The sequence below is a fragment of the Lipotes vexillifer genome, unplaced genomic scaffold (genome assembly GCF_000442215.2).
Source record: "Lipotes vexillifer unplaced genomic scaffold, Lipotes_vexillifer_v1.1 scaffold53, whole genome shotgun sequence".
In the NCBI taxonomy this organism is placed as follows: domain Eukaryota; kingdom Metazoa; phylum Chordata; class Mammalia; order Artiodactyla; family Lipotidae; genus Lipotes; species Lipotes vexillifer.
In genome coordinates, this window is record NW_006791814.1 from 806,125 (window position 1) to 820,007 (window position 13,883).

General features: G+C 41.1%; 1 protein-coding gene across 1 annotated transcript in view; it reads left to right on the forward strand.

Moving 5' to 3' along the window:
* Window positions 1-13,883, forward strand: part of TOP1 (DNA topoisomerase I) — an 87,215-nt gene that overhangs the window by 69,466 nt on the left and 3,866 nt on the right. Inside the window, exons 14-18 of the mRNA XM_007464740.1 lie at window positions 7,161-7,304; window positions 8,253-8,438; window positions 9,529-9,597; window positions 10,139-10,253; window positions 11,542-11,669. Of these exons, the coding sequence (XP_007464802.1) occupies window positions 7,161-7,304; window positions 8,253-8,438; window positions 9,529-9,597; window positions 10,139-10,253; window positions 11,542-11,669 (642 nt within the window). The remainder of the gene's footprint in view (window positions 1-7,160; window positions 7,305-8,252; window positions 8,439-9,528; window positions 9,598-10,138; window positions 10,254-11,541; window positions 11,670-13,883) is intronic.

The window sequence follows — 13,883 nt, forward strand, 5'->3', positions numbered from 1 at the left end:
TAGAGAATACTATATTGAATTTAATGTTTTCATTCTTGTGTGTATTTTTACAGTATGTTATGTGTGCATGAACAATATGTAGTATTGTTTTACAAGGTTTGATTTTAAATTGGATATGTTATTGAGATCGTTCTGCAACTTATTTCACCCAGCTTTGGTGTTGAGATTTTATTATCTTGATATACATTTCTAATTTATCCATTTTATTTGCTACATGGTATTCTATTATATAAAAAATTATCTGGGGCTTCCCCGGTGGCGCAGTGGTTGGGAGTCCGCCTGCCGATGCAGGGGACACGGGTTCTTGCCCCGGTCCGGGAAGATCCCACATGCCGCGGAGCGGCTGGGCCCGTGAGCCATGGCCGCTGAGCCTGCGCGTCCAGAGCCTGTGCGTCCGGAGCCTGTGGTCCGCAACGGGAGAGGCCACAACGGTGAGAGGCCTGCGTACCACAAAAAAAAAAAATTATCTGTTCTCCTGTCAAGAGACACTTCAGATTTACAGTCATTAGCTAATATAAATAGTGCTGGCATAAACACATTTTCCTTGTGTGTACAGACGGAAATGTCCCTTAAAAATTCTTTATTAGATATTTCCAAATTGTTCTCTAAATTACTTGAACGAGTTTACATCACCACCATCCTCCCAACATTGAGCACAAGTTTCTCTTTTTTCCATGTTTCTAAGATTTTGCTTTTTATATTTGGATCTTTGATCCACTAGAATGTATTTTTGTGTATGATGTGAGGTTGAGATTTAATGTATTTTTCCCAAATGCATAACCAGTTGTCCCAGAACAGTTTAGTTGTGTTACCCCTCTGTCATATATCACATTTGTACACATATGTCATATTGTTTCTGGGCTCTCTGTCCTGTTTCATTTGTCTGTTTCTTCATCAGTAGCATACTCTCTGAACTACTGTAGCTTTATAAAGTCTTACTATTGAGTTGGACAAGTTTCCTTCGTCTCATTCTTCAAAATTGTCTTGGCTCTCTGCTGTTCCACATTAATTCTGAGATAAATTTGTCAAGTTGTAATGAAGACTATTGAGACTTTTCTTATAAGATTGCATTGAAATGATAGATTAATAGGGAGAAAATATTGAGATTATTTTATTGAATCTTCCAATCCATGAACATGTTATACCTCTCCATTAATTCATGTCTTTGAATGTATCCTTCAATATTGTTTTGTAATTTTCTCCATAGAGGTATTACACATTTTTTTAAACTTTTCTTAGAGACCTTATAGTTTTTTGTGCTATTGAATAAGTATTTTTTGTTGTTACATTTTTGTTTGTTATTACTGGAATGGTAATGCTATTGATTTTTTTAATATTGATCTTCTATCTGGCAACATTGCTGAACTCTTATTCTAAAAGTGTCTGTGTCTTTTTGGAGTTTCTATATAGTGACACTATTTTTATATTTTTAAAAAAACAATCATCCATGAAACCTTAACTTCTCACTAGTCAGCTATTGTCATAGTCAAATACTTGATTAATTTCTGTACTCAGTACCTTCTCTCTGGGTTTACTTGTTGAAATACATCCTTTATCGTTTATTTAGTGAGTTTCCATAGGTGGCAAATTTTTCTTTTATCTGAAAGTTTCTTTATTTTCGTTATGATCTGTCTTTTCTCCAGTAAAGAATGCATCTTTATTATTGGCGATCTATGGTGTATCTAAGTATACATATATTTTTAAAGATACTCAGACTAGACTTTGAATTTGAGGACAAAAGCATTTTTATTCTAGAAAACTCTCAGCCATTATTTCTTCCATAGCTTCTAGGCCATTCCTCTCATTTATTTGTCTCTTTAGGTCTGGTCTTCATTTCGGGGGAGTTCTAGAGACTTACTTCTGTTCACTAATTCTCTTTTTGATTATATCCAATCTAAAGTTTATCCCACCTATAATGTGTTTCAATTATTATTTTTGTTTTCAGGATTTCTAATTATTTTTGTTTCATATTTACCTGATTTCATTTCATTTCATTTAAGACGTGCTTATTTTATCATTCTTTTGTCCTTTTTAGTAGATGTTATATATATTTTTTCTCTTGCAAGTCTTTGTTCTTTAAAATGTTACCTGAAGTGAATTCATGTACTCATTATTTTGTTGGCAGTTCTTCTAACCCGTTTTCCTCATATATTTTGGAATTTGTGTGTAAGCCCTTTTGAATGGGAAGTAGTTTTTGTCTGTGTATCATATTCCCTTTTCCTCCTCTTTGCTCTCCACTTCTCTGCTCATTCCTCCTGTCTTGGAGCGAGTCTTCTAACCCAGCTCAGCCTACGCTAACACAGCCCCTGGTTTCAGGTTGCCCCTTCTTGCATGGAGCACTTTCATTGCTACACGTTTGCAGTACAGTGATGATTAAAGCATGAATTCACTGACCTGATCTGACCCAAAGGTCTGTGAAGAGTAAGTTTTTGTCAGAGGGTGAAGGGTGGTAACTGGTGGTTTTACTTCATGGGGGACTTTAGGTCCAGTTAATGGGAGGCTGCCACCATCACGAGGCTCTGCTGTACACCTTTCTGCTCAGCCTCCAGGGATTTCTCCTGAGATTCTTTGCTTGCTTTTGTATCTATATTTTGCTCATTCACTTCTCGCATGTTTCTGTTCCATCTCTGCTCCTTCAAAAAATTTAACTCAAGCATGACATGACTTACATATTTTTGACAGTTTAAAAAATTTGGTTAGTCAAGGGTAAAAAAGAGCACAGCTGAAATGTGTCCCTTTGATGTACCCTGTCCTTGCCTCCTTTCTAGAAACTCAGATTGGTCTGCTTGTGGTCACAGCCAGCGTTACACTACTTCTGGTCTCCTAGGTCATTGAAAGGATCAGGACTTCTGAGAGCCACAGTAACACATGCCCCAGCTACTGAAAAGACTGTCCTGAGCTCATTCACATCTTTATATACTCATCTTGGTTTGTTCTGCTTTTCCACCCAGGATTCCCATTATACAGACACCTTCTTGCAAGCGTTTCCATTCCCTTCCTTTTCCACTCTGTACCTGGTGCCCGTATAATCTGAAATAGCAGGGAAATGACGGTCAGCTTTCTGGAACCTGTGTTTTCAACAAAACTCTCTGATCGCAGATAAACCATGGATCGAGAGGTTGCAAAAGGATTGCTTATAGTAAGTTCTCAACTGCTAAGTCCAAGCCCTGCCAAGCATGATCTGGTCTTGTAACCTGGGGAAGCAGGCCTTAGTAAAAGTAAGACTCTTCACACCAGTCTCAGCTTTATGAACAAAATTTATCATTTTTCTTTTAAATGAAGTACAGCAACCTTCAGTATCACTGTTGCTATCACATTGCATTCAGTCATACTCAGATATTCTCAGTGCCAAATACCCACTTCTATTTTTTCTCTCTTTAGGACCTAGGGGTTTCAAAGATGTATGTGTCTACAACCTTTTAAATGTAACCATCTGGGATTACAGGGCTGGATTGAAGGAAAATGTCTTTGTAAAACTTTATAGTTTTGGGAAGCTCTGATTTTGGTGAGTTTTATTAGAAGGAGAAAATAAGACATGCTTATTTTTTTAAAAATTGCATTCTGAACCTGACTTCTTAGTATACAGTTCTAAATTTTTAAGTGTAAGAGCTAGAACATTAAAGCTTCTAGATGATAATCATGGTAGAACAACTTCATTACCTTAGAGTAGATTTCTTAGGACATAAACACTAACAATAAGCAGTTGATACAGTGGACTTTATTAAAAATAAAAACTTACGTTCAACAGAGGACACTAAGATAATAAATATACAAGTAACAGACTGGGAGAAAACATTTGCAACATGTATATCTGACAAAAGACTTGTATCTCAAATATTCAAAGAATTCCTATCCCTCAATAATAAAAAGACAAAACATCCCCATAAAAAAGAGCAATAGATGCTTTAGAAGGTAGAGGATTGGCCAGTAAAAAAGCACATGAAAGAGTACTCAGCATCACCAGTTATCAGTGGAATGCAGATTTAAACCACAATAAGATACTAATTCCAGTTTTAGGCAATTCTGCTGCAAATAAAATGAAAACATACGTCCACAAAAAGACCTATAAAACAATGTTCATAATGCTATATTTATGCTAGTCCAAAACTGGAAACATCGCAGGGGTCCATCATCAGAATAAACACAGTGTAGTATAGTCAAACACATTAGAGATAGTCATGGCATATACCAGCAAGGTAAAAGGAGTGAACTGCTGATAAATACAACAACATGGATGAATCTTTAAAACACAATGAGCAGCCAGACATGAGAATCTAAACTTTATGATTCCACTTAAATAATATTCTAGATTAGTCAAAGCTAATCTATGATAATAGAAATCAGATTAAAAGATCAATGGTTGCTTGGTTGGTGATCAACTGGGAAGGGTCATAAGGGAACTTTCTGGAATGACAGAAATATTCTCTAACTTGATGGGGTGTAGGTTACATGGGTTACGGATGGTCAAAACTGATCTAACTGTATACTTAAATCTGCATAACGTAAAATCTTTTTAGAAGATTTACTCAGAGTGAAAGGTTGAATAGGAAGTATTGGAAGGAAAAATACTACTTTTATCTGAAAAGGATTTGAATCTATAAAGAACTCTACAAATCAATAATAAGACAAACATATTTAAGAATGGGCATGTATGGAAAGCTGGTTGGATTTTATTTTTAAACATAGTATAAACACGTAGGGCCAGTTTATTGTCTTTTGTTTAAATTACGTATGTGTGGGGTTCAGATTGCTGTTCACTCTGGATTCTGTTTAGGGAAACTGAAGGGCACAGGGATATGCATACTTCTTAGAGGCCAGCCCTCTCCTTTTAGACCTAGACAAGGTGGCTCTTCCCACCACCCCCATCTCTCTGTCCTTACTTGAGAGAATCCTGGATCCTTGTGCCAGGAGCCTAGCCAACCTGTGAAGAAAAGCTGGTCTTGTGGTTATCCCGTGAATGACTGACTTGTTAGGTTTTCTAAATTTGTTTCAGTGGTATGACTAAGGAATGAGCAAGTGTAACCCTACTGGACTTCGAAGACTCAGACTCAGGTTTTGGTAGGCCTGTGTGTATCAGAATGATGGGAGAGAGCCCACTTCTGAGCTGGAGACTGTACTGTTGAAGATGAGCCTTTCGTGTCCCGTCTTTTGTGTGTGTGTATATAAGAATGATTGTCAGGGAGATTTATTACTTACATGAGGAAAGTTTCTACCGCACCTTTTTCTTATTTGCCCTGTTTTTTTTTTCCTTTTTTAAGATGTGTAATTGCTTTTTTTTTTTTTTTTTTTTTGGCTGCCTTGGGTCTTTGTTGCTGCCCACGGGCTTTTCTCTAGTTGCGGTGAGCACGGGCTACTTTTCGTTGCGGTGTGCGGGCTTCTCATTTCAGTGGCTTCTCTTCTTGTGGAGTGCGCGGGCTCTAGGGCATGCGGGCTTCAGTAGTTATGGCACACGGACTCAGCAGTTGTGGCACACGGACTTAGTTGCTCCGCAGCATGTGGGATCTTCCCAGACCAGAGATCAAACCCGTGTCCCCTGCATCGGCAAGCAGATTCTTAACTACTGCGCCACCAGGGAAGTCCTATTTGCCCTCTTAAATGTCAGAATGTACTTAGAAAAACCAGAGAGAAGTTTTCAGCTTCCCATTGACGGTATATAGAACTTGGATGTTTCTCCTGTATCACTCAACCACTAAACCACCCACCCTCAACAACAGGTAGTTACTGAGCCTCTTGTTTTGTAGCCAAACAAGCATATACAACTAGTCCACACACAGTTGTGGGCGAGTGCTGATGACTCATTAGCGTAGCTTTCATTTCTGAATGTTAGGAACTAGAAGCAGACGACGTTTCTTTCTTTCTTCCCTTCCCTTTCTCCCTTTCTTTCTCTCCCTCTCTCTCTCTTCCTTGGGTCTTCTTTGCCGTGCGTGGGCTTTCTCTAGTTGCGGCAAGTAGGGGCTACTCTTCGTTGCGGTGCACAGGCTTCTCATCGCGGTGGCTTCTCTTGTTGCGGAGCACGGGGTCTAGGTGCACAGGCTCAGTAGTTGTGGTGCACTGGCTTAGTTGCTCCGCGGCATGTGGGATCTTCCCGGACCAGGGCTCGAACCCGTGTCCCCTGCATCGGCAAGCAGATTCTTAACCACTGTGCCACCAGGGAAGCCCCAGAAGACATTTCTTGCTCCATGTGCCCCACACACCTGCGTGCTCAGAAGGCCAGGTACCTTGACCGCAGTTCTTATGCCTCAAAGACCACATGTCTATGTCATAGGTAGAAATCACTGCAGTTCTCTTTGGTTGTTGGCTGGGGGAACTAAGAGCCGAGATTCTTGAGTTCTCAAATTCTGTCCATGTTGATGTCATATAGTCTGTTTCAGGCCTTGTAATATTCCCTGACCCTTTTGGATTTCTTGGATTTTCTTTATTTTCCTTCCTTTCCTTTCTCACTTGACATTATTGTCAGTCCTTACTTGTGAACCTTTTTCCATTCAACAAGGTAACAGAAATCTTTTTCCATCACTGTTGATTAGATTGTCTTTTCACACCCTTTTTAAAACCTTTCATTGGCTTTAGAATCAATTTTTAAACCTGCCACTAAAAGCTCTAATGTTAAAAAAAATGTCTTCCCAGTAACACTGTTTCCCTCAATCTCATTAAGAATACTTTTAAATGCAGAAGTTAGAAAATGGTGAATAATTATAGCTGTTCCTGGAAGTCATTGTGTTCCTTAGTAATTACATGTTGTTATCTTTGGTTCTGCTTCCTTGACAGTTCCTTGTCTTGAATTTAATGAAATTCAGTCCTAGCAGAAAACTGTTGTTGGGTCACAGATTCAGCAGCAAAGCTGTGATGCTGATGTGGGAATAGGGATGTTTATACCCTTTGTGTTGACAGAAGTTAATTTTGGGGACATGTCATGTGGGCTTTTCTTAAGAACATAAACACTTCACAAAATGAAAGCCAGAGGCTTTTCTTAGCAATCAGACAAGAGCCAGTTCTGCTTGTCAGGGAAATGGGACAGCGTGAGTTCTCATCAGGTATATGCCTTGCTTAACTGAAGCTCAAGTTCCTTCTCTTTGGTTCAGAGCTCTGAACTTGGATATTCAGTGTCTGTCTTTACTCCACCGTCCCCAAGCAATCCACCTTTGGCACTGGGTCTTTTGCAGGGTGAGAAAGACTGGCAGAAATATGAGACTGCTCGGCGACTGAAGAAGTGTGTGGACAAGATCCGGAACCAGTACCGGGAAGACTGGAAGTCCAAAGAGATGAAAGTCCGGCAGAGAGCTGTAGCTCTGTACTTCATCGACAAGGTGAGAGCATCTTCCCGTCACATCGTCTACCATGTTCATCTTAACGAAGATGTGGGAAGCATTTACTCCTCCAGGCCCTGTGCTATAAGTACTGCTGGAGAGGCAGTGATAGCCCAGACATCTGTGGTCCTGCTCACCTGATCTCTGGTCCAGTAAGGAAGGAAGAAGTGGAGAGAGAGGTGTTCAGTGTCTGATGCTGTCTAGATAACAGTTTGCCTAATAGGAGGATCTTCATGAATCTGAATGTGCCAGAAATACTGACATTTTCAAACTCTTTCTGACAATGCACCACCCCCCAAAATTTTATTTTATATCACAACCCAACACATAAATGTTTGTGTGTAACTGAAACAAATGTTGCACAAAATAATGCTTAGCCTTTCTGTGAGCAGTGAATTCTGATGTTTTTTACTCTTTCTTGTTTTTAAAAAGGATGGTTATAATCCTTAAAATTGGTTAAATAATCTGCCAATGTATCACAACTGCAGTTTAGAAGTCAGTGCTTTGAAGGTCAGTTTCTCAGCACTCTTTTGGAAGAAAAAGATTTCTTGTTTTCCCCGGTTTTGCACTGAGTATATTTATTTTAACACAACTTCTTACTGTCTTAAAAATTAAGCAAACTTACGAGACTAGCTTTTTGAGTCTGACTGCTGAGAGTTTAAAATATGTTCTTTCTTCTATCCCCATTTGAAAGGACAAGAGTAAACAGAAGCTTAGATTTCTGGGAAAGTTTAATATCCCTTGACGATCCACACTTCATTTTATAAGGGAAGAAGCAACAATGCAGATCCGGAATTCCCAGGCCTTGCAAACTGATGCTCTGTCCCTGAAGAGAATTGGGAGGCTTCTGATTTTGGTTTCCTACAGAGCCTATGATGTTGACGTTTCTTCATTCATGCTTATCTTTTTTTTTTTTTTTTTTTTTTCCCTTCTCTCATCCCTGGGCAGCTTGCTCTGCGAGCAGGCAATGAGAAGGAGGAAGGAGAAACAGCGGACACTGTGGGTTGCTGCTCACTTCGTGTGGAGCACATCAATCTGCACCCAGAGTTGGATGGTCAGGAATACGTGGTAGAGTTTGACTTCCTGGGAAAGGACTCAATCAGATACTATAACAAAGTCCCCGTTGAGAAACGAGTAAGTTAATGTGGCCCGAGCTCCCTGGCCTGATTTTTTATTCATTCATTCAACAAGCATTCGTTGAGTGCTTTTTCTGTGCCCTGTGCTTTGCTGAACACTAGAAGAAATGGCTTGAAAGAGAGTGGAGAGGTATTGTTTGGTGTCCTGTGTACCTCCTTTTAGTCCCTGCCCCTCACCCCTCACCCCATGCTACTTTACTGAAATGAGGGGCCATCTCCTGTGGCAGCATTCAACAGAGAATGCTATAGAGAGTTGGCCCTCACAACGAACTGCACATTAGGTTTATCCCATCACACTGTTTTAATGATCTAACCACACTTCAGTATTCCCTGGTCATGTTGCAAATTTGTCATTTGCATAGCATTGCTCAACTTTCCCCCAGTTCCTCATTCAGCAAAAAGGTAGCCCTTGAGTCCCCGGATCTCTGAGCCCATAGCTGAAGAGGGTGCTGCAGCACCACAGTCCCCCAGAAGTACTGGGCTTGAAGTGGAGACCTTACAGAGTACAGTACCCCAGTAGTCCAGCCCTTCAGCAGTCTGATGTTTCTTCAGTAATTAGGTTTTGCTGGCTGTGGAAATATTTCAGATTAAACAAAGCTAAAGAGATCTGACAGTTAAATGTAATACTTGAGTTTAGGTTGGATTCCATACTGGGGAGGTAAAGAACATCATTGGGTCAGCTGACAAAATTGGAATATGGACAACAGATTGGATAAAAATGTGTCAGTATAAATTTATAAAGCTGAGAAGTACTGTGTGTATATAAGGGAGTGTCTCTGTTCTTAGGAAACACACTGAAGTATTCAAGGGTAAAGGGCCATAACTATGTAAGTACCCAGAAATGGTTCCGAACGAATAATTGTATATACACACATAAATGTGGAAAGGAAATGAGTGTACGTGTGCACTGCACAAATAGGAAATGAGGTAGAATATTAATGGTAGGTGAATCTGGGTTAAGGATATGCGTGTTTCTTTGTGCTCTGTGGGGTTTGTTTGTTTGTTTGTTTGCAAGTTTTAAGTTGCAGTTATTTCCAAAGTAGAGGTTTCAAAAATAATAATAATTAGGCTCTGCTTATTTCTTTTAGGTTTTTAAGAACTTACAACTATTTATGGAGAACAAACAGCCTGAGGATGATCTTTTTGATAGACTCAATGTGAGTGGGCAAACTGCACTGGGTTGAAGAGGGGTCCAGCCAGAGCCTCCCAAGCTCCTAAAGGAGAGGTCTGCCTGGGAGTGACTGGGGCTGTCCCCTCGGCCTGTCCTGGGGCACCCTGTATACCCTCCTTCCTCAGGCACACAGCAAATCCATGGCCGAAGCCCTGGGATAGGGTGGATGAACCCTGCCTGTTATCCTCTGGCTCCTGCAGAGCCTTCCCTTGGCTAGATGCTTAGCCACCTGTGCTAGAGACCCAAGACCTGTCCCTGAAATCTTCTTATTGGGGAAGATCTTAATAGGGAAGGATACAGTTGCTTTATTGGCCTGCTTAAGATTGAAGTGTGCTTCTTTGGGAGGTACATGCAACTCTGTATTCTGGAATTCTCCCATTTCCTAACTTCCCACTGGCAGGACAGTAAACTTGGCAAGGTGTAACTGCACTGGCATAAATGTCCTGGAGCTTGCCAGAAGGGCCAGGGTGGTATGTATGGCTTTTACCTAAATCCCAACACCCTCTTCATTGCTTTGTCTCCTCCAGACTGGTATTCTAAATAAACATCTTCAGGATCTCATGGAGGGCTTGACAGCGAAGGTGTTCCGTACATACAACGCCTCCATCACGCTACAGCAGCAGCTAAAGGAACTCACAGCTCGTAAGTACTGCCTGACCAGATAGGGCCCATGGCCTTAGCAATGATGACCACTATCCTTACTCAGCTAAGTCCTAGATCTGTTCTACCTATCCTCCTTAACGTTGTGACTGGAAACTTTTTCCCTCCATACCTCTAATAGAGGGCTAAGGCTTAGATGTATAAACAGATCAGTGCTGTTTCCCCTATTCCTACTCTAGCTTCTAGAATAGTTTTATGAAATGCTGACAGGGGCTTTCTGTCTGCTCTGAAAATGCCTGCATTTTGTGTTTTATATCTATGTTATTTAAAAGCTCATAGAATGAAGATAAAGTGCTATGATGTTCTGTTAAATTGGAGAGAGTAAGGCTGTCATGGTTACTAAAACAGCATAGGAGCAAATCCTTTCCCTGAGGTTTCTTTTTTTCCCTCTTAAGAGTAGGTAGTATTCGGGACTTCGCTGGTGGTCCACTGGTTAAGAATCCACCTTCCAATGCAGGGGATGTGGGTTCGATCCCTGGTCGGGGAACTAAGATCCCACATACTGCAGGGCAACTAAGCTCGCGTGCTCTAGAGCCCACGCGCCACAACTAGAGAGCCCGCATGCTGCAACTACTAAGCCCACGTGCTGCCACAAAAGATCCTGCATGTCACAATGAAGATCCTGCATGCCGCAGCTAAGACCCAACACAGCCAAATAAATAGATAACTAAATAAGTATAAAAGAAAAAAAAGAGTAGGTAGTGTCCTCCTAAAAACTAGCTGCAGAAAGTATCACCAAGATCCACAAGCTTTTTTTCCTCTGGAGCCCAGTCACTGCTGAATTTCCACTGTCCTCTAGAAATATGTCAAATGGTATTAGAAAATGGTATTCAAAAAGCCAAAGATGGGTATGTTGAGGGTCAGTATTTTAGGGTGGGGCAAAGAATGCTATATGACACAAGTAAAAACATTTCTTAGATGACACTTTGTATTTTTCTTTCTGAAAGATATAGTGCCTCGTGGTTTTAAAATGTAAAATTTCTGGTCCCTTCACTTTACCCTCCGCTACAGGCTCTTTCTGTCCCAGTTCCCATATTTTCTTCAGGTTATTTTGGGTGGTTAGATGGGGGAGGTGGGCACTGAGGCAAGCAGATGAGTCTCTTGACTCTCAGATTTTGACCTTGTGCCTTGGGGGAACCTGAATTGATCATCTGAGTGAGATGAGGACCAGTAAAACCTTTACGTGAAGATAAAGCGCTGGCGAAGGAACATTGTGTGTTCTCTCTTCTTATACAGATGGACTCTTATTACCATGTTTCTTTCTTTACAGCCGATGAGAACATCCCAGCAAAGATACTATCTTATAACCGTGCCAACCGAGCCGTTGCAATTCTTTGTAACCATCAGAGGGCACCACCAAAAACTTTTGAGAAGTCCATGATGAACTTGCAGTCTAAGGTATTTTGGATGTGGATGGTGGGGTAGCAAAATGAAGAGAAGCATGTCTGCTATGGGCATTTATACTCCACCCTTCTGGGTTGGGATATCAGAAAGGTTCATGCTAAATAAACGGAAATTTGGTAGTTACTGTTGCTGATCAAGATACTGAATATCAGGTACTCATTGTTCAGCAAGTCTTTATTCTGTGTTGAGAAGGTAAATTTGATCTACCCTCTTTGAAATAACTGCTAATTATTGTCCTTATACATGAGGATAATGGATATAAAGATAGTCTTCACAATTTCTTTCCACAGCCCAGAAATACAACTATTTACAAATTATATTGTTTTAAATTGAAGATAATGAAACAATATTTAATTTCCCCCTAATCCTAGCACAACTATTTTTATTTCTGCACATTCCACATGAATCATATTTTTATATAGCTCATCATCAAACCTCTGTTGAATACAGGCTGTGTGCCAGAGCTGCTGCCCTAGAGGGAGAGGGTGATGTGCAAACAACTAGATGCTGTTCCTCTTCCAGGTGCCTCTCTCCTTCCTCCAGCTCTGCCTGGTACTGAGCTTTTAAGCGGCAAGGCACTTAACATTTGATGATGTGCATTTCTGTGTTACCAATGGCTACATAACTAATCCATTCTGTGTTAATCCACAATGAGAATTTGTAGATATTTCACTACAAAGCAGACACATGGGTTACAAAGTAAACCAATTATCTTGAAATCATGTTTACCAGAAAGTCTGATACAGTAATAGATGTCCTTCCTTATTAATTTATTAAATTACATCTTAGGTGGGTCTGATAATTACTGTAAATGTCAAGGTAGTCATGAATATAAATGATATCTTGATTTTTGCAGCAATATGAAAATATATGAACTAGCTATGGGTGATAAAGTCATAGATACTACTGATATTACTGTGTTCAATTGCCCACACTCATAACTGAAGAAGAAATGATGAGTTTCAACTAGAGGTTAATTAAACTACAGATTCTTTTCCATCTGCGTTCACAGCACACTGTACTTGGACAACTGGAGTTTAAGAACTACTGCTGTAGAGTGAGGCTGCATACATGTTCTGAGGCCCAGGGTGTTTTCCTTCTGTTGAAATTTCTTCCAGATAGATACCCAGGTGTAGTACGTATGGGTCAGAAGACACACATAACCTGCAGTTCACGCTACAGATGCCATCTGGCTTTCCTGAAGGGATGCACACATCCACAGTAAATAAATGTGTGTCCATAGACATCTCAAAGCCTTGGATCATGTGACTGGCAGGCAAAGAACCTGTACAGACCGCCCATCCTAGCAGCTCTGTTGATGGCAGTCATCTGGTGCCGTTTACTCTCCTCATGCTATCATTTCAAGCCAGAAGTAAAAGCATGACTCTTCAGGTGGTATTTACCTAATTCAGGAGACCCCTCCCTGGAGCATGAGGAGGCCTTTTGTTGGTCTCACTCTGGAACCACTGTTTGGGCACCCAGGCTGCCTGCCAGACGAGCCCTCTAAGCACAGGAACCATCTCCTGTGTGCCCACAAAGCAAACACATGCCCCTGTTTGCCAAGTGAATCAATGGAGTCTTTGATGCTTTGAGAGAATTCGACATAGCCTGCCAATTTAGGATTCACAGAAATGGTTAAAAGATTGTGGTTTGTTGCATTTCTGGCCTAAGAATCTGGCTAGTGGTGTCTGTGATGCTTTTGTGTCAGTTCCTTCAGCTTGACTTTGGACAACATCGACGTTGGAAGTAAGCCATTCATAGTAAACACATTTAATGATTCTCTCACAATGGTGACCTCTGTTCCCAGTCTTAGGCTCTTGCGTGTAAATGTAACAGACAATTCCAGGCTGAGAGCAATAGCTCAGTGTGTATGAGTCAGGCATGTATTTACTCAGCAGAGGTTCCCTTGACCTTACAGGTTAGCAAGGTAGTAACAGGTCAGGGGCTCTCCTGCTCCCAGCAGTGTGACAGCAGTGTGAGCTCACTGCTTTGGGGCTCTAACTCCACAGTGTTGCTTAAGTAAGAAGAACTTAGGGCTCCCCTGGTGGCGCAGTGGTTGAGAGTCCGCCTGCCGATGCAGGGGACATGGGTTCGTGCCCCGGTCCGGGAAGATCCCACATGCCGCAGAGTGGCTGGGCCCGTGAGCCATGGCCGCTGAGCCTGCGCGTCCGGAGCCTGTGCTCCGCAATGGGAGAGGCCACAACAGTG